Source organism: Echeneis naucrates, chromosome 5 (genome assembly GCF_900963305.1).
Source record: "Echeneis naucrates chromosome 5, fEcheNa1.1, whole genome shotgun sequence".
NCBI lineage: Eukaryota > Metazoa > Chordata > Actinopteri > Carangiformes > Echeneidae > Echeneis > Echeneis naucrates.
Genome location: NC_042515.1, coordinates 3,861,455 through 3,885,958, shown reverse-complemented (window position 1 = coordinate 3,885,958; position 24,504 = coordinate 3,861,455). Strand labels below are relative to the sequence as shown.

Sequence of the window (24,504 nt, the reverse complement as noted above, 5' to 3'; positions counted from 1 at the left end):
TGACAATATGGCTTATTTATTATTTATTTGTGAAAAGTGTTGAGTCCAGACTTCATGCTAACCAGCTAGATTAGGAGTTTGATGCAAACTGAGAAGGTCAGATTCCCTCTAATGGTCTCCCCAGACAAAATTGGAAATGATATCAAGCTCCTGTTTGTCCTGTAAATGTAAATCTGAGCTGCCTTTCTGAACACAGCACCGGTACAGTAGCTGTCAATCACTGAGACAGAAACTGAGAGGAAAGTTAGAAAGTACGAGCTGGAGAGCACAAAACAACAGGAACACACACACAAATGAAAGATACACAAAAAAAAGATGGAAGGAAAGAGAGAAAGGCAGTGAAGGAGCTGAAAATGAGGCAGAATGATGGGGTTTCCATCCCGCTGAGACGGCTCCACTTCCCGGAGTCAATTACACCCTGCAATTCACAAATCTCAGGCGTTTGATGTCAGACCTCTGAGGAACAGCCGAGCGTACGGACTGTACACAACCAGGTTGGTCACAATCACCATAGTCTTTCCATCTCATGCTCACAGAAAGGCCAACTTTTTCTTAAACCGCTCAACTAACCCACGTTGACCCGCCTGAATATTAAGGGTCAAGACCGAGGGTGCCTGTTTAGCTCCGTTCGGGAGGCTGGAATGATTTGTTCTGACTCCTGCATCATCTCCGACCTCTGCGGGTGGCGAGCGTTTACGCCCGCGACCCCGAGCGACTTTTGTTTTCAAGCTTCACTTCACAAAGTCGTGTCAGTTTGAAAGGAAAACTTCGCTCATCCGAAAACGCCGCAAAGCAAAGCAAACTTCCAGCAGCTCCGGTCCGGAGGGAGAAATACGGCCGTGGGTCTGATTTTATGTTTTTTGGCAGAGATGTAGAGGGAACTGAGGAGAGAAGCCTGCCTACACATCACCGCCTCCCACCTCCTCTCCTCACCCCTCCCCTCTCCTCCTCCCACCCACTCATCTCTCCAGCCTCTTTTGTCTGAAACAGAGCTGGTGGGTTCAGTTTACCCGTGTGCGCTCTGCTGATAGCAGAATGTGGATTTTAATCTGCCTCTATGTTTAAAACATGATCAGTATCCGCCAAGATGGATGTCCTCCTGCACACGTTAGCCTGAGAAAGCAGGAAATGACTGGGAGCTCGTAGTTGGCAGTCTCGCATGCTTTCTATTGGGTATGAAAGGTGGGAAACTTTTCACGGCTGCAGACTTCAGATGCACTTATGAACTACGTTACTGTGCTTTCCCTTTTGATAACCGAGCAGTTTATTTTTGGATGTAGCAGAGCGAATGACAAATTCAACCGCAGCTATTTTACTATTTTACAGAATACGACAGTGATATGTCTCCGTTTGATATTTCCCTGTCGGCCAAGTGTGACGGGGCCACCCACTGTAAACGATGCCTTATAATTTTATAATTACACATTATTAACTCGACATCTCCTCTCGTGACTTTCCTTTTCAGCTGAACGCAGCCTGGTGTTGTTGGAACAGTCCTGTAATGAGGCAGTACTGAGCACGTTAGAGAAGCTGTTTGTATCCAGGACCGACGGTGTAAGAGTCACACCTGTTATTTCAACAGTTTGTATCAAAAAAAAAAAGACCCAAAAATCAAATCGTCTAAATTTAGTTCAAGCTTTTATTTTTTTTTTATTTTTTTTTTATGAGCCAAGTTGTGTTCAAACTTATTTTTAGAAATTTAAATTTATAAGTCTCCCCGAAACTTCCGCCTTGGTATCTCACACCTTCGAGCTACAGGGGTAGCCAGGGGAAAGATAAATCACCCTAAATTAAAAACTGAAAAATGACAGTAGCATTTCCAAAGCAGCAATAACATTTATAATGACTAAGTAGGATCTAGTGCCTTCTAAGTGGCCCCTGAAACCTCCGTCCCTCCATCCCGGAATAATTTGTGTGTCCGCTGTGGCAATCCTGAGAGCGGTCTGACACAAAGCCAAATTGGCCCTTTTACATAAAGTGAATGGCTTATGAACAACTGATTGGCACTTCAAATCCCATTCAACACTCTTATTCATGGCAAGGCAGGAAACCACTAGAAGGTTTGATGGTGATGATGATGGACTGTCAGCTGCTGTAAATCCAGTTTAACACCTGTGGGAGATTTGGATTAGACAGCACTTTACAGCAGGCGTCAGTAACGCCCAGTGAGGGAATGTCTTCGGGAGGAATGGTGTTGATCCCTTCACGAAGGCTTTTCACGGAACGCCTTTCTGATATGTGTAATGCCGTCTCTACGGCTGGCCACTAAATCGATTTATTCGAATCATTCAAATTCGTAGTTTAGGACGATTTCTTTTCGATTGAAAATGGGTTTTCTCTTTAACGTTTTTTTTTCACGGGCTCCCGTAGTCCACAGAGCCTGCCACTGTTAGCTCTACGAGAACAGACATTCGCAGGCGGGTCTGCCATCTTGGACAGCTCCACTTGGCGTGGGCGATTTAGAGGAAAATAAAGAAATAAAGAAATAAAACGTCTGAAACTTTAGTCCAAATCCCAAAAGGGAAAATCAAAACTTGTTTTGAATAATTCCTTTGTCATGTAAACTTTGTTTTTAAGGGGGGAAAAAATAAATAAATCAATTAAAATCGAAGATCCGGTCTGTCTCCACTGTATGAATGTTAAAACCCGTGCCTTTCCTCTCCACTTATTCTCTTCTTTGTCACTCGTTGGGCGCCCTCATTATACCGCACTTCTTCCCGTAGCTTTATCTCCCTCGGTGCTGAAAAGGTCCTGCCCATCTCGCCCTTCGCCTGCAGGCTCCTCCGGGTGGTTTGAGAAAGCAATGACCTTTTCACTCCTCCATTTGCTGATGCCACAGAGAGGGTCCCTAATAGCGACAGCCTCAGCGTGTTATAATGTGCGGATGTAAAACATAATGAAACACAATGATATAGATATATACATATACTCTTCAATGATTCACCAAATGCCTTCAGAAAGACACAAAATGACCCAACAGAGACATGAAGGGATCCAAAACCACAGACCGACAGCAGCTATGAACTAGTTGTATCGTAACACAACTTTTAAAAACGGGCAGATTATTTTCACCACGAGTCAGGCCTTCAAATTAGAGTGCTAATACATTTACAATAAATAAGGCTATCACATGAAGGGAAGAGGAAACTCTGGGTCACGGGGGGGTGCTGGAACCAATCCCAGCTCACTCTGGGCGAGGGGCGGGGTCACCCCGGACAGGCCGCCGGTCCATCACAGGGAGAGACCATCAGTCACCATCAGATTCATTTATATCGCACCAAATCATAACAGAGTTACATCAAGGCACTCTACGTATAGAACAGGTCTTGGCCAAACTCTTAAAAAATAAAATGATTTAAATAGTCCCAACAGATCCCTCAATGGGCAAGCACTTGATGACAGCGGCAAGGAAAATCTTCCTTTAAGAGACAGAACCAGGCCCGGGGGGGGGGCGGCCATCTGCCTCGAGCGGCTGGGGGTTGAGAAGAATAGGGAGAGAGCGAGAGCAGGAGGAGGATTTACAGGTGCAGGCAGGAACATGGTGCAGCTTCAGGACGAGGAGAGAGAGAGAAAGAGAGAGAGAGAGAAACATGGTTAGTGGTTCTGTTTTCGAGTATTCTCAGCGATTTGGTGTTCTTCCTCGCCAAGCGAGGCGACCTGCCCGACGATCTGGATGGAGTACAGCGCGGGGCCAAATTGCATACTGGAGGTTTCATTATGTGCAATGTGCAGTCCTCAAGTGTTAGTAAGGCTTCACGCAGAAGGCTGTCAAAGGAGCCAATATGGTCATCCAGTTCTTGGCAGGGCCGTGATGCCGCTATCTGTGTGTACGGCCATCAGTGTTTGCTCCGATGGCTGAAAATATAAATTACACACCTTATTTTGGAAGGTGATGGTGCATCCCCACCTTCTCACTGGTTGAGACAAGCCTTGGGTGAAGCTTCTTATTTCTGCCCCAGAATCCTTTTATAACTTTTTTTCTTCTTCTACGTGCCATTGCCTCCTCTTTAGGCCCGTGTGAAACCACTTTCACCTCACAAGCCTCTGCCCTCGTTTTCAAATTAAGGATTAGTCTTATCTTAAATAAGGGCATTAACTGACTTTTTCCAATTGTTTTACCCACTCAAGGCACAGCTAAATAAGAGCTGTTAATTGACTTTTTTTTTTTTTTTTTCTTGTTTACTGGCTCCGGCCCCGGCAGCAGCGTTGGCTGTAACTCCAGCTCTTGGCAGTTGGATTTAATTTTGCCCATTAGAGTCAGAGCTTGGCTCCGGTTTTAGCTTTGACCCTCAGCGGCTCCTGTTGGTTTCGGATTATTTCTGTCCAGCGCAGAAGAATCTCGGATGCTACCAGGGAAGATTTAATTTCATGTGATGCGAAAACACAGAACAGGTGATTGATTTGTATTCTTCAGGTAATGTCTTCTCATAAATACACGGTAAGTTGTAATCACCGACTGTAAATAAAAGTGGAAACCTGAATGTTATCTGAAGACCATCGGGCAGAGACTCAACTGGTTGTAAAATGAAGTCAGTTTGTATTGAAGTCTATGGGAAAAATGACCCTGCTTCTTTGCTTCATTTATTACCTCAGTAAACATTTTTCTAATGAGTTTATGGCGACAATGATGATGGATGAAAGGTGATAACGCAGAGTTTGCAGGGTAGATGGGGCACGACTCCCTCATGATTAACACTCTGTACCAGAAAGGCCGACCTGCCGGAGCGAGCGCAGAGCAGACCACATCCACCCCTCACGCCGCCTCCTACTTTGGCTGAGGAATGAGAACAAACTGCACGAGGCGATGGATTGTTTCAACGGAGACAGATGATGGATGCGTGTTGCTTCCAGGTGGCTGTTTAGTGGTGGAGTTGATTAGAGTTGATTCAGATTTGTCGATGCCATTAGCTGCTGACTTATTTCTGTCCTTAAAAAATAGTTGAATGATTGGTATGCAACAGGAGCGAGTTTGATTTGGTAATCCATCTGGATTATTCACTTTTCTGAAGAAAAGCTCCGAAGCTGATTATTATCAAGAGCTGGAATTATAAGAAGCACTTGTGTTAATACTATCGCTAAACACTGCGTGTGGCTGAGTTCGAACTGACTCAGTTTGTATTTATTCATATCCCAGTAACGTGCTTGTACATTTACAAGTTAACCTGAAAAATACGGAGGTGGATGTTCAGGCTATTAAATATGCAGATACGTGTTTTTACAGAAAATCCTCCCGCTTCTCTTCCAAACGCGGTCTTGAAACTTAATAAATAAATTCAGCTCCAGGGTCATGTTGACCCACCAGCCGTTCACCGCCCCGGAGCAAACACAGGCATCAAGCGCACCATACGTGTTTGCAGAGGACATATTTTCAGTTGAACTCTGTGACCTAAAGGTTTCATTCATTCATTTATTCATCGCTTGAGGATGCTGGAGCCAATCCCAGCTGACATTGGCCGAGGGGCGGGGTCACACTGGACAGGTCAGCAGTCCATCACAGGGCCGACACACACAGACAGACAGAGACCAACAACCGCTCACACTCACACCTACAGACAGCTTAGAGTCACCAGTTAACCCAAACATGATGTCTTTGGGCAATCCCATGGAAGCTCCTCACAGAAAACCGCGACCTTCTTGTTGTGAGGAAACAGTGCTACCCGCTATCCCACCATGACCCAAAGCGTGTTTTCCTCATATTTGGCCGGCTGCAGTTGCAGTTGAAACCATTCCACCCCTCCGAGATTTTCATTTCAATTGATTGCGAGAGGAAATGTTCACATACGTTCTTTAATTAGCACCCCGCTAAGAAACCAATTCTCCCTGGTGTCATGGATCACTTTGTTCCCTCGAGGCTCCCACTCTCCGAGGAAGAGAATATGTTTAGGGTAAAATAAGAAAGGGAAAATGGTAACATGCCTTTAAGCGTGGTATATTTTGGTTTTAAAGACCACTACACCCTCCTAAAACATTTGTCGAACACTTTTTGGATCGGAGCAGCTACACGTCTTGTGGTGGTAAGTGCTGTGATTCCTGCACTTTGTGCACATCGCATATTCCCCCACTTCACAAGGGCTTTGTATCCGGTAACACATGCAGCACATACCCTGAGAGATAAATCACGTACCCTGCAGCACCAAATACTGTGTGAACAAAAATATGCGCCCAGTTGCAGAACCCCTCCCCATCAAACACTTCACAACCTCTCCGTCTAACATTTGGAACTTTACAAAACTCTCATCTCAACACTTTGTCTTTGATACTGAAGTGCAAACCTCACATGTGCCGAGCAAGAGTGTATCAGGTATGAATACATCAGTGTTTATCTGGTGAAATGCCAGAGAGGCAGGTGAAAGATAAAAAAAAATAAAAATAAAAAATAAAAACATACACATCATACCGCTTCACCTTTCTAAATTTAAACAAGTGTTCAAGTGCAACTTTGCATTCTCAACGTCATGTCGAGGCAGTCCAGTTTTCTTTACGGAGCTCTGACTGACAACAACAAAGTTATCTCTGGGAAGCATTTCTAATAATATTTGCCAGACAGTCTCCCAGTAGTGGCAGTGGCAAAAAAAAAAAAAACTTCCTTTAGCAGGTCGAAACTTGGAGTCGACTCAGACTCGTGGTGGGTGGACATCTGTCTGCAACACTTTGGGTTGAAGCCAGGGAGAGAGAGAGATAAGTGGTTTATAGGAAGCTAAGGGCAAAAGGAAGTGAAACTTTGTACAGTGTGAGTCGCACAAAGAGGCGTATGAGAAGGAGGAGGCGCAGTGGGCAGTAATAACAAATCAAGCTTTTGTTACGTGGTAAGAAGTGGAAGTTACAGGACATATCCTGTCATACCTTCACTTTTTCCTGAAGTTAGCGTCTTTGAATCAGGCTTGAAACTTATCGGTTTTCATTTAGCTTCATTGATAATGTTTACATTTGGTATCGTCTGCACAATGAGCATTTTATGTTGTGTGTTTTGTGAAAGTATTTCATAAATGAATCGCATAAAGTGGAAAGAGCGCGTCCAAGCACGCACTCTTGTGTAACTCTGAGTCTAACATTTGTCCGAGTGCAGGATCCATCACTGATGTGTACAAATTTAAATTAAATTGATGAATAGGCCAGCTGGGGGCCTTAATTCCTGGAATGTCAGTTCAATATTTCCAGCCTCCCGTCTCTGTAATTGGATGTGATGGTCAGTGGTATCAAACGCAGAGCTACGATCGAACAAGACAAGCACAGAGCAAAGTCCTTAATGCAACTAGAAAGCCATTTCTAACTTTCCTATGTTTGGATTGAAAATTCTCAATAAGCCATTATTTTATTGGTAGTTACACCTACTTTAAGGGACTTCGATTTTCAGCCTCGTAGTAAAGACAGGTTGCTCATATCCCATAATGAAGGACGCGGCTATTTCCAGCAGCCTAACGAAGGCTGATTAGAGAATCAGGGCTTTGCAGCTGTTTCTCTGACTCTCGTGTTTGTGGTTTAAATCAACGTTGGTGGAAGCCAGGAGGCGAATTTTGTCTGTAATAGTTAGAACTGAATCATTAAATAAGCTTCTGAAGGCGTTACTGCTGAGAGCCGAGAAGTTTTTATTTTCCTCTATCAACGATGAGTAACGGGCTTCTTGTGGACCGTCCTGCATGGATTCCCAAAGTCTGGCAGAAATTTTACAGTTTTCTCTGGGAAATGAAACTATGATTGATGTTTTATGGTCTTGACAATAGAGTTAGAGATCTTTTGCACTGAGCCTGCGGCACCATCAACAAGACAGTCAATTTTGGATGGGAAAAAAGTAGCGCAGGAGTCCTCTCTCACACACGAGACTTAAATTAAATTAAAAGCTGAAAAGGGACACCCGCTGAAGACATTTTTTGGTCTAATCATATATTGTGCCCTATGAGACGAAGATTAGATGTTAAATTCTGACGCCATCAGCCGGAACAAGGTGGAAACTGTGTGAGAGAAGCGAATGGAGTTGAATAATGAGATGAAATGCTGAGCTAAGTTTGTTGTCAACAGCTACGCAAACATTAAAGTCACGCACTCTAGACCTTGATACATCTAAAGCAGATAAACTTCGTGAAAACTTCCGCAAAAGTTTTGGAATATTTGGATTCTTGTGTTTAAATGGAGGGAAAAAAAGAATTATTTGAAATAAAAAAAAAAGGCTAAAAATCGAAAGGTATGGAAAAAAGACGTGAACTAGAATGAAGAAACTATTTAAGTGCTTTGTGAACCAGCTTTGGGAATCGTATTAATTACCTTTCTGTTGCATTTCTCTTCTCTTCTACATCCAATAACAGCTAGCAGGAAAGTGTGTTACATTAACCGTGCAGACGACCAACAAATAAACTTTAAACGATGGAAGTTTAAATATCCAGAAGTTTCCTTTCATCTAAAAAGCTTCTTTCTCAGTTGTTTTCTCGTTTCAGAAAGTATTCTCCATCAGTTGGAGAGTCATGAGAAAAAGTAATAGTTTGTGCCGTTTTGTTTTTGTTAGTTTTTTTTGCTTTAGAAATCAAACGGAGGAGAAAAGCGGAAAAAGGGAAAAGGGGATCCTACGTAGGGGGGTTTTTGAAAAAATAAATTAATAATTAATTAACAGAAATAACTGGCAGGTGATTTTTCACCTTTTATTGGTATTTGTTGTTACCTTTAGTCATCATCGCCCAGTTACCCGCTCGCTTTGTGTTGCCTTTGTGAAGTTAGCACAGTCTCTGCAGACCCACACAATCACCCCCCATCCCTGTTTGTGTATCCACAGCTCTGTGGAAGTGAATCCTCTTGTATCTGCGAACACACAACCAAGCAGGTGCACACACACAGACACACAATACCGCCTCCTTCTAAACAAGATTGTCTCACCACGCACACACACACGCACGTACACAATGCACTCTCAGCAACTGCAGCAGCTCACATTTGCACAGGTGCCTGAAACTAACTGCTCCCTCAGTGTATTATTTTGCTTTCATGAAAAAAGCTTTGAAAATATAAAGACATTCAAAGTAATGACCAAACACACAAACACACACAAACACACACACACTACAGCCTCTCCTCTACACTTCTGCTTAGACCTGGAGTGCTCGCCAATGACTGCAGCTTCAGCTTTCGGGAGCTGCACAGCGAACAAACTGAAGTCCTTAACAAAGATTTCCTCACATTCATGATGATGTTCACGCTGTTCGTGTTTGAAAAGCAGTCCTGAGCTCACCGGCGCATAAATCAGTTTTGGGAACTGCGATACAATCTTCAGTGTCGATTGCTTTTGTGACGAAGACGCCCGTCAATGTGAGTCTGGTAGATGATCGTATCAGGAACTGCACGTGATGAGGCCGACAGTCGGTGCTGTTGGATAAGTAAGAGATTTAAAACATGAAGTCAGACTGAAAATTAAGTGAATTTTGTTTGTCTTAATTTGACTATTTATGTAAAATGTCCATCCATTAGCTACGCTGTTGATCCTTGCAGGGTTGTGGGATGGAGTCTCCAACCTTTACTGAGAAAGATAGACCTGATTCAGGAAGCTTCATCTGCAATTCAGCTGCCTCAGAGACCTCGCAGAAACTTTCTGCTCTGCAACACGCAAATTATTCATTCATAAAAAGCTTTTGTATGACAATCAGGTGATCAGGGTCGGTTCATTCATCTCAGACGAAGGCTGCTGAATTAGAAAAGGAGAAATACTACTGTTTACTATGACAACAGCAAAATAAGGAGCAGAGCCGCTCCTGGAGACCTTCATGTGACACTATTAGGTTTATCTGTAAAAACATGGATCCAGATTACAGACAAAAAGCTTCTCACAACCAACAGAAACCACCATCACACAGAAAAAAAAAAAAAAATACAACAACAGCAGCCCCGCTCTGTGATATTACAGAGTGTGTGAACCGTCACAAAAGCTTTATTTTGCAGAGCGTGAAGTTGGACAGGAGGAGTGGAAACAGGTTGGCTTCAGACACCAACCTCGGAGCACCAGATGGCCGCTCACGGAGCTCGCTGCGGCGTGCGGTGATCATGTTGTGGCACGGATTTGATGTGACACACAAAGGCGGTTAGGATGACACGGATCTGGTTTAACGCAGCCCCGCGGCCCTGAGGTGAGAGGGCTAACTCTGTAGGTTTCTACGCAGCAGCGGTAACAACGCACACACGCCATAACCTATTCCGCCATCGCCGCGTCACAGGAGTGCCCTCGGCTCACAAGGTCTTTTCATCTGTGTGAATCAGCACTTTGCCTTTTCAAGTCTGAAGCCTTGTGGAAGTTGATATCCTTCATTAGGTACAACTATTTAAAAAAAAAAAAAAAAGAAGAAGAAGAAAAAATATGATAAAAGGTCACGGTGAGGTCAGCAACAGTACTATAGTTCTCTTCCCACGCTCCTTCGAGTCAGAAGTCAGACAGTCATTCAGCACACAGGTGGGAAGTACTTCCTTCGTTTCAGTGTCATTTATATTATCTGGGGATATATTTTACTTTGGTGTATAAAAAGCTTAAAGATTATAGGAAAAAAAGTCTTCTGTGAAGTAAACCAGTGACAGTTGTATCCACGGATACTGAAAATTTGGAGGTTACAATAAAATGGAATTGAAAATGGAAAATAAAGTTGTGACACTCTGCTCCAATCCTATTCCTTGAAGATCTGAAAATAAACCCTTTTTGGTCTATTCTCTGATCTCCAAGAACTTGGATTTGCTTCCTCTTACCTGACCTACTTATATAAAAAAAAAAAAAAATGCTAATAAAGTACGATAACCTTGGAGTGGGTGATATATATTTATAGGCAGTGACGTGGCGCTCATCACATTACCAGGCACAGTGACCTTGTGAGGACTTTGTAATCCCCTCACACTGAAGGCTCATTACTTTGGAGCAAGTTTCACCATCATGTTGTACTCAATAAGATTTGGAAATCGTGAGCTAAGACGTAAAAGTAGTAAAAGTAAAAGTAGTAAATCAAACAGGAGCACCGGTGACTTCTTGTTGCAAGCAGTGGAGTCGCCCCCAACATAAAAAACAAAACGGCCTAAAGAGCAGGTTTCGCTCTCAGATTCAACTGTTCATATCACATCCCCCCTGATGGCATGAAAAGAAAGGTGGGCTTGAGAAACTGACTTGTTCTTTTTTTTTTTTTTTAATGTTGTTTGCTCCAAGGCTAAATCGCGCCTGCCTCTCAGACGCATCGTCGTTATAAGGTGCCGTTAAAATGCTGAAATCCCCCGCACGCTGACATCAATGTGTCATCAATGAACACAGCTTTTTAAGCTGTTATGAGTTGTTGTTGTTGTGTGTCTGCGTTTGTTTGTTTGTTTGTGTCTGTGTGTGTGTGAGTGTGAGTGTGTCCCAATTAGGAGGATGAAAAGCCGGCGATGACAGAGGAGAGGACGGGTAGGTGGCAGTTAGAGAGAAATACACGGAAAGCCGTGAGAGACGAGCCTGAGGAGGAGTCGGAGCGGGAAAAGGCAGATTCATGGCGTCGTTAAATGACAGACCACGGCTTTTTTGGGAAGACTTGTCAGGGCCGTCGCACACAGTCGGTCGGTCAGTTTGCGTTACTTTCTCACGCACTCAGGATGATTTTTCATCACACAGGATGTTCCCATACACACCCGGCTAAGTGCTCCGAGAGTCCAAACCGAACCTGTGATCTAACCTGCACATTGAAAAATGGAGCTAAAGTGCATTGAAAAGTGGCACAGAGATGTGTAGGATGTATATATATATGTGTGTGTGTGTGGGAGGGGGGGAATCGATATCCCAGAAACCACTGGGAACTCCCCCTGGTTTTCTTCAAAGCCTTCTTCATTATGCATGTGCAGCAATTACCTGACGTCTGGGAGGAAGCGCGGCGAACGCCAAACGACACTCTGATTAGTTCCAGCAATCACGAGGTCAGAGAGGCAGCTCGGTCTGCAGACACACATCACACTTAATAAGTGCTGATGATCCTCACTTGTTATCTGCTGATGTATGGGACTGTCAGTGTCTTATCACTGTCCTCTCTCTGCCTCGTTGTCTTCGTCTTCTGCTGTAAAAAAAAAAAGAGAGAGAGAGAGAGAGAGAGAGCCGCCTTTCCTCCTGCAGATGTATTCATCAAACATACCCACTGGCGTGGAGTCACAGTTCAGATTGTGTATATGTGTTTGTTTGATATATCACAGTTGCGTCACAAATGTGTTTAATTTAGAAGAGTCACGAAGAAGCAGGAATGTGATGCACAATTCAAAACTCTTCTTATTCTTCATATTATTATTATTATTATTTAGTTTTGTTGTGCACGTATTCTTGTAACATTTCATTCATTTTGCCTTCTTTTATCCTGCAGCACCTCTAACAAACAGAATTGCCTCTGGGGGTTTAATAAAGAAGTTCTGATTCCGATTTGCTAAAAGAAGGATGTAGTTCTTATCGCTCTGATTTCTGTTTTTTGATTTTTAATTTTTTTTCCTCCAGTCCAGCACTGTATGGAGTCACTCATAAACAACAGCATCTTCTGAACAACACACATTACATACACTTTGCTGCATGTCGATTATTGTGACCATGACAAGAACGCTTCCATCCAAGCGGAAGGACCAGCAACACACAAACTTGCCCATTTTATATTCTGTTTTATACTTTTTAAATCTATAAATCAATCTGCATAAATACTTGAATCAAGTAACTCCTTACTCGAGTCGAATCAAGTAATGAATGTGATAAATATACAACACCAATTCCAAAAAAGTTGGAACGCTGCGTAAAGTCTCAGTAAAAAAAACAGGACACTTTGATCCGCAAAATCTCAAAAGGCCATATTTTATCCCCAATAGAATATAAACAACATATCAGATGAACTCATTTTGAATTGGATGGCAGCAGTGATATAATTAAAGCTGTAATGAGGCCAAGTCAAGAATTTCCATCTTGGTGGTGACACGGCAGATATTACTGTTTCCTGACGATGTTTGCAGAGCGAATCAAGAAGACGCAGCTCTGTTGTCACATTCGTGGCGCGGAATCTGACACAGTGAGTCTCTGAGATTTGGCAGCACAGACTTTGTTGCCCCAGTCAAACCCCCAAAACACTTATTGCCCACTTATTGAATGACTGGGGCAACCTCTTCCACTGTCGGATAAACAAGAAGCATCTTTAAATTCAGACTCAACAGCTTTTTAATGATCACTTTTGGACTATATGATTTAATTTAATTGTTTGATATACCAACATTTTCTCTGTAAAAAAAAAAAAAAAAAAAAAAATAGTCAGTTTGAGTTTTTCTTCCAACATGTCAGATGGAAGAAAACTTCTATTTGTCCTCACGCTTGCACAGCTTTGAAAAAAAAAAAAAAAAAAAGAGAAAGAAAGAAAAAGTGGACTAAAAGAACAGAACATTGACAGACAAATCCACATCACAGCACCTGACCCTGAAAATCTCCGCCTTTGTCTCGGCAACGGTTGGCTGTGTGGAGTGCTAATTCACAGAGATAACATTTTACAGTTGTCTGATGCTCTTTACATCGCGCCGTCTGTGAAATCCCTGACCCAGAAAACGTCAGAGAACCGGCAGGCCGAACCCCAGACCGCCGCAGCCGCCTTTCCCCACTGTGTATTTCTGTCGCAACTTTGCTCGCACGACTTTTGCTGCGTTTGTCTTTTGATCTGCGCCAGCGCCTGTGATAAACACTCCCCTCCTACATAGCTACAGCTACCGACAACAACATGCTTGTCGTCCCGTTCAGTGAGTTACGCTGTGCTCAACGGTTTTACGTCTGCTTACGTTGTTGGAAACTGTTGTGATGAAAGGCACCTGAATCAGGTGTCAATGTATTTTATATATTATATCACTATTTCATGTTTTAGGATATGAGACCATATTTCCCAAGAAGCTGCTCAGACTTTTATTTTTCAAACACAGACTGTGCCGTTCAGTGGACATCCTCATCAGGATCAGGTTATTTTATTAGTTACGTCCTTTCAACACGTAAACACAAAACAAGGCTCCACCAATCAGGACACAAAAAACAGAAGTTCAGCGAAAAGAACGACTGAAATGAAAAAACTTACAAAACCCCCCAAAAAACTAATTTGAACCCACATTATAAATAAATAAACATTAAAGGAACACAAAAACGCTGCTCTTACTCTTTTTCAACCCTCTGATACGTTGAAGGGGCGAAACAGTAAGTCGCCCCTTGGTGGCATTTCAAAGCCTCACGTTTCTAATTCCGTCGTCAGCATTTCGTTTTGTTTTTTTTGTTGTTGTTGTTCTTCCTGATTTGGAAATTGTTGCTCCATGCGCTACGTACGTTTTATATCTGAATGACCTACAGAGTCACAGAGCGATGCGAATATTTGATAAGCTATAAAACTGTTTTGTTTCTCACTCACTTCACATTCGCCCACTTTCTGTAATTAGCTTTTTATGTTATCTTCAGACAGCGTTTTGCAGAAGTGCATTGCTGGAATAATGATGGATGGGTTGTTGCAGGGCTGTTGATTAAGAAATGGTTGGCGCTGAGGGCAGTTCCAGCCATCTTTGACAGCACACTGCAGCTGGCTGACTCAAAGGTGAGGGCAGTGGGAACTAAATTAGTTTTCATCAAGCAAAATACATACTGCTTGTGTTTCTAAGTAATTAATGTTCAGTAATGCCTTTGGCCAGCTGCCCTTTGCCATGTTGTGCTTCAGTGAAGGACTCTGGACGCCGTGAACGGCGACAAGTCTTCCGAATTCTAAGGATAAAATGCAACACTTGTCTTTCACAAGTGCAGGACACGGTGGTTTGTTCGTGCCCTCCAACCCTCCCACCGATCTCCTCTCAAGTTTCCATTTGAGTTTTAACTGAACTTATCATCTAAAGTGAAACACGTCAGAGGATTTGTTTCACTTCTGAGAAGATGAGATCATTGAGAGGGCTCTTTTGATTTGATTTTATAGTGTAGAAATATAGTTTGTTTTCAGACAAAGCCCTGTGGCGTGTCTGTGAACTTGAGCCACGTTAAAGTATGTGAAGACAGAAGACCGACTGAACATTTGGATTGTTAAATAACTCAAGATAAATAATCTTTTTGTGTGTGACAGCAGCATCAGTTAAAACTTGATCCTAGATGACATTTTGGAGGCTTGTATACAGTGCGTACCTTCTCTATGTGCTCTCTTGCTTCTGCGGGTTATGTAATATAGCATCATGTTGGGAACACTTCAGGTCTCCGGCCCATTAATAAAAAAATACTCCTTTTATTTATTCTTCATCAGGATTGTGCGCCTGGCGGAAACACACGTGTATGATTCAGCTCCAGTCTGCTGTCAGAAACGAAACCATTCTGATGCAGAGGAGGAGGAAATCTGCGTAACTAAACAAGAGCGGGGGGGAAAAAAAAAAAAAAAAAAAACCCAGGTCGTGCTTGCACAATAATACAACAGTGTGTCCTTGGTGTTTATCAAACAATGGTGGGGGTGGTTGTTATTCAGTTCAGTGGCACTGCAGCTTCTCATCAGGACCCGAAGACAAACTCAGATCTGACGTTATATGCTCCATAAAGTAGGCTGAGTCCCATCAGGGATTCATATAAATTAAGATCAAGCACTGTGTTCGGCCTTGAGGTTACATCCAGCTACAATTATTGTTGAATTCCCCCCACCCCCATTTTTTTTTTTTTTAACTCAAACATACGCCCTGCATACCGCACTAATGCTCCTTTCCACCGAGTAATTACAAGGACATTTCAAATTTAGTTTTCTTTCAAGTAGTGGAGAAGATTCCGCACGAATAATCAGACACAGTTTAATGTCTGTTCTTTTGTTTCCGTGTCGCTTTGAGGAGAGAATAAGCTGCTTCCAGGACCGATAATAGTAAATGCATACAGACGGGTTAAACCGCGGCACGTTTAGGGGCCGACAGTCATCACTTATTTAAAGCACCAGTCATTTAAAGCATGTCATAGTGGGCAGTAGCATGTTTGCTTCTCTGTTTTTATTCATTAATCATCTCTTTGAGAAAAAAAAAATAAATAAATCCTTTAATAGATGGTAGCAGCACAGCAGGGGTTGAAACATCCAACTCAGCTTGTCAGTCGTGGCTTCGCCCCAGTTTTTAGCATCCACGCCGCCTTCCTCTTGCTCTGAGGCTCCACTCATAAAAAGGAATATACAGTAGATGAAATCCCACATCGGCGATGCAGCAGATGCACAGATGATACGTTACGACTGATGAAAAACAGATGCAAAGAAAATCATCCAATAAAAACCATTTTACTGAATCAAAGAGAAAAGCAAATTACTCTCAAAGTGGTTGTTGCGTTTCCCATAGTAATGGTAGAAATGTTGATTAATCCTCTGTGCTGTAACTAAATTATCGGGAGTTCCCCTGGCAGATTCCTGAGACTCTCTGGTGGAAATCTTTTTGGATTTGTCACAAAGTCGACCGTTCTACCTGACCAAAGACGTTGTATTAAACCAGATTTCCGGGGGCAGTCATGATCTCCTGGCAGATTTCGATGAACTGATGGGCTCACATGATTAACCGAGCAAGCTTCCAGCTTAAGCTCGCCAATCCTGACTACTCTTGACCTTCTCTTCACTTTTGTTTTGGATTGTTTGGCCATTTGTTCACAGTAGAAACTGTGTCACGACAAACAAGTCAAATCCTCTGCGGAGATTTGCTGTTTTGCCACGTTGTCAATCCTGCAGGCAGGTCTCTCGTCCTGACGGCAGGCCGTTGCTGACGTTGACGTTTCTTGGTTCCTCTTGGTGCTACACCGAGCTTGTCGAGGCTAAACAGCATTACGTGTCTAAATATTTCACCTTCTCACCATTTAGTCTCAAGAAGCCATCTCAGAATTTGCTCACATGCCAAAGGAGTAAGATATCACCAAGCATTGTTAAGCATGGTTGTCTATCTACGACAATAATTGCGGTAAAATGATGCCAAATTGCCATTCAAACAACAATACAATGTAGAACGTGTGAAAGCAGACCATAAAAAAAAACAAAAAAAAAAAAAAACAGGCAGGATAAAAAGGCTTGTCAGGCAGTGTCATGCAAAGTAGGACAGTTCAGGCAGTTAATAGAGAACAAAGTTCAGCGGATAATCAATGCAGGCGAATTAAAGCGTCACGCAGAAGTCATGGAGAAGTGTTGCAGCAGCGTCACGGTCCCAACATGCGAGTCGCCTGAATGCAGCCTGACAGGGACCGGGCTCCACACAGCACTTGTCGAATGACTTTCTCCTCTTTGTTAACCTCGGAGCTTCGAGTGCACGGCGATGACTGAAAGCCACTCAGACGAGTGTGTCTTTTTATTTATTTTTTTCCCAGACTAGGTTCTTCCCTCGTCTGGACTGTCAGAGAGCAATTTACAGAGACCGGAGCTACACAACGAGCCTGAAACTGTAAAAAGTGAGGAGAGCGCCTCGGGTTGAGGTTGAGCAGGTTCACGTTCACAAACTGTGCTCATTTTAACAACAGCACAAATGATAAACGCAGTAAATTTACTCATGCCTTCAATTATCACAGAGTCACTGACAGTGGAAATATCTTTACGGCTTCGCTACATCCAGTTTGTGTGAATGACGGCCACTGGAAAAACCTTTTTCTGCAGCACTTTGGAAAAATAAACCGACAGGAAGAAGCTGAAAGGTGGGAGTCGTCACTTAAAATGGAGCCAGCCGTCCGCTGTAACTGTCTCCTGAACAGGGACGGTTAAGCTGTCACTCAACTTTCCGAAGACTACACCGTTTAACAATTTGTTTCTGAGAACTTCGGCTCTTTAAGACGGTTTTTCTAAACCCGGACACCAAAGAAAAAAAGAATTGATTCAGTAAGAGCACAGCAGAATAAAGTGGTCAGAGTGGAAATGGCACAAACAAGCTTCACAATTTACTTCAAAGTACAGTTTTTAGTCGATAACATTCCCAGGATTGGACACACTCAGCTGTCTGACCCTTAATGGATACGTGTTCGGCCATTTCCTCAAAAATCAATGACTGCTTCTTTTATCTTATACGTTTAATCGCTGGTTGGACTTGCTCGGCGGTTGTCGATGACCTGGCTGCGGGCGAGCTCGTTGCCTCGGAGCTGACTGAAGCATTAACCGCTCACTTCAGGACGGCCCTCTTTTCGCTCCTGCTGTGACACATTTTTCTGGAGAAGATATATAAGAGGAGGGAAAGTATCCTGGTGAGGAGCCAGCTTAGTCAGACGTTTGCCTCGCTCTTGGTGGAAAAAGAATCCATCTTTATTAGGAGCTTTAGGATTTAATATTTCTGATTAAAACTGGAAGATGAACTGAGTGGAGAGGCAACAAAAGTATTGCTTGTTAAAATATGAAGTATCTTGAGCTCTCCTCGTCACTGCAGCCTTTTGACGCAGAGCAAAAGGCGCTCAAAGGCTGTTGATGAACGGTTTGATGTCCCAGTCTCGCCCTCTCTCTCCGTGGAATCTGTCCACGTTATTCATCTGGGACCGGACGGATCTGTGCGACCTTCCTGTTACTATCCATCTTTGCACCTCAGGTTTCGTCAGAATAACATCCGGTCACTGTCGTGTCTTAACAAAACCCTCGAAGGTCAAATACGCGTTCCTAGAAGCCGCCGATAGATGATCATCAAAAAGAAAACTATGAAGAAATTCATGTTCTCTGCCAAGTTGTGATACCATCCAGGTCAGTGGCTATTTCTTTTCCCCCCGATAAGCACTTTTGTTGGGTGAGCAGAGGGCCTGACTCTCCGCATCCAAAACACAAAGAGGGGCCAGAAAGATAAAGATAAAGCACTGTATAATCCTGGTGATAAATGGATTCTTGAGCTGCCTGACTCCATTTTGACACATCTGTGGCGGTAAATCTGAGCAGAAGAAGCTCACGAAGCAGCGATGTGCAGTAAGAGAGGAGCCGCTCTTTGTCGCACATCCTGTTTGGTATGCAAAGGAAAGTCAGAAAAACCGCGGCAGCTATCTGACATCTTCAGGCTCCGGCGGCTCAGTATCTTCCCTCCCGGAGTCACTGCGGTGTAAAAGGCCATCGGCCCGTCTCACAGCGAGATCGCGTCGCAGGGCGAACTATGAGTTAGATATTTCACTGTCATGGAGTCTTTTCAAGTTTCGTTTCCTCCTCGTCAATTCTTCTTTTCTCCAGCTCTTTCATGTCTGCCTTGAACCGCCCATCCCCTCCGTTAAAGGCTAACTCCATGCAAAGAAACGTAGAGGTCAAGATCCCAATTTCAGCCAGAAATTATTAAAATGTGCTCATCGCTGACGCAGTCGCAGGGATGTCACGGACGTCTTGCCACCGTCAGAGACGAACAGAAAGACTAAGTGCAGACACGTTACGACTGTGTTGGGATCAGAAGGATAGGAGCAGAGAAGACAAAGACAAAGGAATAAATGAAGTAAATGTATTCATTTATGTATGATGGACGTTATACATTTAAGGTAAAAAGGTCTTTGTTTCTGGTGGATCGGGCTTTTTGATCACATCCAGGTTTGTCAAAATAAACCTCAGAAAGTAACACTCTTAAGTTTCAAAATACCAGCTGCCAGTCACTCAGCCTTTGTAGCGTATGCGGCATTTAGAAATATTCTAAATATTAAAAAATGTCTTATCGTCATTTATACCAAAATGCCTCGTTGGTGACTTCGGCTACTCATGAATTAAAATTTAATAAAGTATCAAGAATAAAAATCATTCTTGAGGTTTTCATAGAAGCCGAAAAAATTAGGAATGAAACTGATGTTGTCGAAAAGGGAATTGATGACATAAATCACTCGTGTCCAGTCAGCTGGTTTCACTGATGCATTCTGATGGTTTTTATGTTTGTCTTGCTTTTTCTAACTTATATAATTCATCTCACAGGTTTTGTTTTGTTTCTCTTCTTTTTTTTTTTTCCTTCCCATTTTGCCTTTTACCCGTTTCGTGTTTTGAAGTCTGATTTTCTCCTCACGGTTTCATCTCTTAATGTGATTAGAGGCCTACACACCACCCTCCACATCTCCGAGCCCTTTGTGATTTGTGCATAGGTTATATGTTTAGAGCCGTTTCTGGTGATTCAGGGCACAGTTTCTATTCATTCCTGTGGAGTTGCTTCTGCTTGCCAAGAATATCATTGCCGTGTGTGAGGATTTTTTTTTGGTCTTGGCATTCGTTTGGACAGTGATGCATAAGGCGTTTTGAGCTGCGTTACCTGGCAGCCCCGTCTCAGATTGCGCCTTAAAGCAGTTTTTCTTTTCTTACTGCGAAATTTTTCGACTGTTTTATTTGTTGCTTTTGGACTTTGGGTGTATTTACAGTACAGCGCTCTCAAGCTCACCTTTGTCATGTATCTGCTGTTTACATGCTATTTGCCTCATTAGCAGCAGTGTCAGTTTGAGTGAAGTGAAGCTCCCTAACAGCTACTTGCATGTATTTGCATAAAAGCACTGACAGACTAAGCAGGTAAACAATCACGCATTAGGGAACACATCTTGTTTGTTATGTTTCTTCACGCATGAGCGCTCCTGTCGCCTTCAGTGCGTGCACGATCTGCTCTGTGATAGTCACAGTCTAATGAGCAAACCTCCTTTGTTTTGTTGACCCTTTCAGGGTTCGATGCGTACTTCATGTCACGGACTCTGGAGAACAACAGGAGGAACGTGTGGTTTGCCGAGTACTGGGAGGAGAACTTCAACTGCAAGCTGATGAGCTCCTCCAAGAAGGACGAGAGCAGCAGGAAGTGCACAGGTACGTTCGTGTGCGTCTTCATCAAGGTGTCCTGTGTGCACGCTTGAAAATACTTGGAGTGGAGTCACCATTTGCAGGAATATAACAGGAATCCTTTGAAATTATTTCCCATCATGCTCCTGGTGGACATTTCTAAGACTTTTTTTTTTTTTAATATTATTATTATTTTTAAATTCTGACAGTTTTATTTTAGCCATTTCTGAACGTCACTATTTCCACGAGCCATTAACAACTTCTTCGTAGTTACTTTTTAAACATTTTTATCTGAGAACTGGGACGAAAACACTTCTTTTAGATGAATTAGCTCGGTGATCACGTTGCAGTGAGCGATCGAGTTGGTGTGAGACTGAGGCGACTGCAGAAAAACGTTCATGGTTCTGTTTTTTGTGATTAAAAAATTGTTCATGACAGCCTTTTAGTGCCTTTTAACTAAACTTGTTGCAGCTTTTTGAGGATCGTGTACTTGCTAATGCCAAGCAAGCAGTAAAAGTCTTAAAAAAGACTCTTCGACAGTGGAGTCACTGTGACTGAGCTCATGTTCCATCATCCTCCTGGTGGACATTTACCAGAAGGAAAAGTTTTTTATCGTTGCTGTTTTTTTGAGACTTTGTAATTTGTCATTGTTATATTACACATTGTCATGGTCTCATCCCCGTTTGGAAAACAGTTCTGAATTTTGTATTTGAATTTATTTGAACATTAGAAAACCGTCTTGGTGAGCGACCGGGTTTGGCCCAACTAAGGGGCCGACTGGTCTGCCTGATTTTCTCAGCACAATGGCCCCACACGGCCCAAAACCAGCTAACAGTTAGAGCATTAAACCGTTTTAGTGCGCTGAAAAAGAAATTATTCTACTTGAGAATTTCAACTTCATCACGGCAAATCTGAGGAGCTTCCCCCCGCTGCCCTTCTAATGAACACCATCATGGCATATTGAATTTCTGCACACCCTTGATATTTTCTCATGGAGCTTGCTTGAAAAGCACAGCTGCATTTGCAATTATAAAGAGAAACTCATAAGTCCGTCGGGTCTACAATCAATAACGAATCGCAATTAGAGTGCGAACGGACCTGGAACAATAATGAACCCGTTCTGTTCTGAGTATCGAGTGAAGCCACAAAATAACTTATTACCTTGTCCCACTTTCTTTCCTTTACATTTGTCTCACGTATCTGTTGCCTTCCGCCCTCCGTGGCTCTGATTGATGATACTTAGCTGATGATGATATTTGATTTAAGATAAATCACATTCCCTCTGAAATCAGCTGGTCTAATTATTATTCCACTTTCCGTTTCCCTGAAACTCCTTGTTGTTGTTTATGGCACATTGCAATTTGAAGCGCAGAGACTCTGGGATCATCTGCGCCTCCGAGGATCGACGGTTTAATTACATAATGTAGACGTCTGCTGTGCCACCTCGGGAAGCTTGACCTCATCTGTGCTCTGAAAGCAGCGGGCCTGCTAAAACGCAAACAGCAGAGGTCAGGCTTTCTTTGTTAAAAGGGACACAAAGGGATCATTATTGTCTCCCTGTTTGGAAAGAAATGAGCTACAATCAGTAGATAAACCTTCTAACTATATGTGGAGTTTGTCTTTAAAGTTTTCAGCACTGGGACCTTTGTAATCTCTGTAAAGCTCCTTCCAAATCATCATTTTGCAGCCTTTCAGCAACATTTTGGAGTTAGTTTTCATCTCTGCAGGTGTTTTGTTATATTGTGTTATTATTTTGTTGTTGGTATATTTGTATAGTTGGGCCATTTAGCATCGGCTTTAAAATGCATCTAATGACACTAACTTCAGCATCAACCATTTAATGTGTTTTAGAAATATAGCGTGGTGACATTAACACATTTATAAAAACATTTACATCCTTCTGTTCTTTGTCTCTTCATTCTTCTTCGGCAGAAAAAGCCTGCCTGTTGTTTATCTCCATTTGTTAATTGTGTTGTGGTGTGTGTTGTGCAGCGTGGTGACCCTTCCCGTTTGACTTTGGAACAATCATCCATCTGGTTGTGTCTTTTTGAACTCTTCTGGGCTGCTTGATCCTGAGGAGGAGTAGAAGAAGCAGATCGTACTTATTTGAAAGATGAAATATTCGGCAGCAGGAGTCAGTCGAACAGGAAAAAGATATTTTCATGATGATTATGAGTAATGACATCATCTCTTCACGAATGATAGATATTGTCACAGTGTGATGAGGCAAACCAAGCGTATGTTTGAAGCCTTGCTCAAAGGCTCAAAGGGAAACCCTGTGGGCTCCTATATTGGCACATAAATCTGTGAGGTGTTTAGGGGACATCTGTAAATGGGAGTGAATGTGCTCAAAGATACAGACATTCTGGATTGGTTGGTGCCTTCTCTTGCTTTTACCCGACCTTTTCCTGGACCACACAAAGGTGTTAGTTTATTATTGTTTCAATTATTTTATGATTACACGTTAATATTGTTACATTTCATTTGCTAGTTCTGCAAATAAAACAGACGTACCGAAGATAGAAATGTGAAGTTTTTGGAGAAAGAGATTCCGGGTTTTCATATCAGTGGCTGTGACTTGTTGTGTGGCGTTTGTTGGTTTTGTCGCACAGCTCAGGCGAAGCTGTGACTCCGGGCTGAACACTAGTTGTGAATCTGAATGTGTTTCTGCCATGCACAGCGCGTAACTCTATCTCTATCATGCATGCATGCATGCTGGGATACGCTCCAGCCCTTCGGTGACCCTGAGCTGGGATGAATGGGTGGATCTGTACCACCTTGAAAATTCTACACATGGCTTTACAAGCGCTGTAAACACAAACCTGACATCCTCAGCTGTGCTGTTTTTATGTGTCCTGGTGATGATGCTGAGTGTGTGGCCGCGCTCATCTCCATCATGCACGTAATCTCAGTAAGAAACAGTCTATCAGCTGTTATTGCTGTAATAAAGCTGCCACATGCCGCGGCATTAGGCCGGCCTTTGGTTTGTTTAGAGGAGGTTTACTCAGTGGCTACTTTACAATCACCAGTTTGTCACACCGAATGGTTTTACGCTGTTTGATTGCACTGGTGTTATGTCTGTTTGAAAAGATGGAGCTAATCAATTTTTTTTTTTTTCTTTACGACACATAATTGTGTTTATGACCTCAACTGTCGAGGATTAAGAACTCAAATTCGAATTATTTCATTAAACAGCATGTGATTTCTGTCATTCAGGATGCAGTCGGGACTGTTTGGCTCGTAAAATATGTGATAGAGCACAAAGGCTGCAGCCATCTGCTCCGCTCAGTGCTGGAAATCTGCTGTAATCACAAGAAAACACTAACGGCGGCCAAAAATCCAATGAATCCAACCGCAGGCTCGGATGATCCTGACGGCCCGCGCGGCAGAGTGGGTTAGTGATGACCGATCATGACTCACTCCATGTAAAGGCGTTTTTATTCAGCAGAAACTCCAGTCTGTAAGCTATAAATACAACTTACATTTTCTGAATATTTACTTTTTCCGCTCTAACAATTCACATTATTTACTCCCCCATATCTGACTCCTTCAGGCATTTACAGATCATTTTTTGCCCACTTTTTCAATCCAATTTAAAGACCAGGTGGCTATAAAAAAGTGCGCGTCATTAAGATTTGTGCATTATTCTGAAAAAAAAAAAAAGGGAATTAAACAGCAGTCTGGATGAAAAGACTTTAACAATGAAGAGGTAAAGTGTGAAACGCTGCTGAAATAACACAAACGTAGCGAGCGTCACGTTGAGCTTTAAGCTGTATCATCACAACAGGTTGCCCTCATGAAACCACAAAGTAAACTGATGCTCAGCATCCCT

At 42.7% G+C, this 24,504-nt stretch overlaps 1 protein-coding gene across 1 annotated transcript in view; it reads left to right on the top strand.

Annotated features, from left to right (window-relative positions):
• The window catches only part of grm7 (glutamate metabotropic receptor 7), a 205,661-nt gene that overhangs the window by 112,032 nt on the left and 69,125 nt on the right, over positions 1-24,504 (top strand). Inside the window, exon 5 of the mRNA XM_029501966.1 lies at positions 20,562-20,699. Coding sequence (XP_029357826.1) covers positions 20,562-20,699 — 138 coding nt within the window. The remainder of the gene's footprint in view (positions 1-20,561; positions 20,700-24,504) is intronic.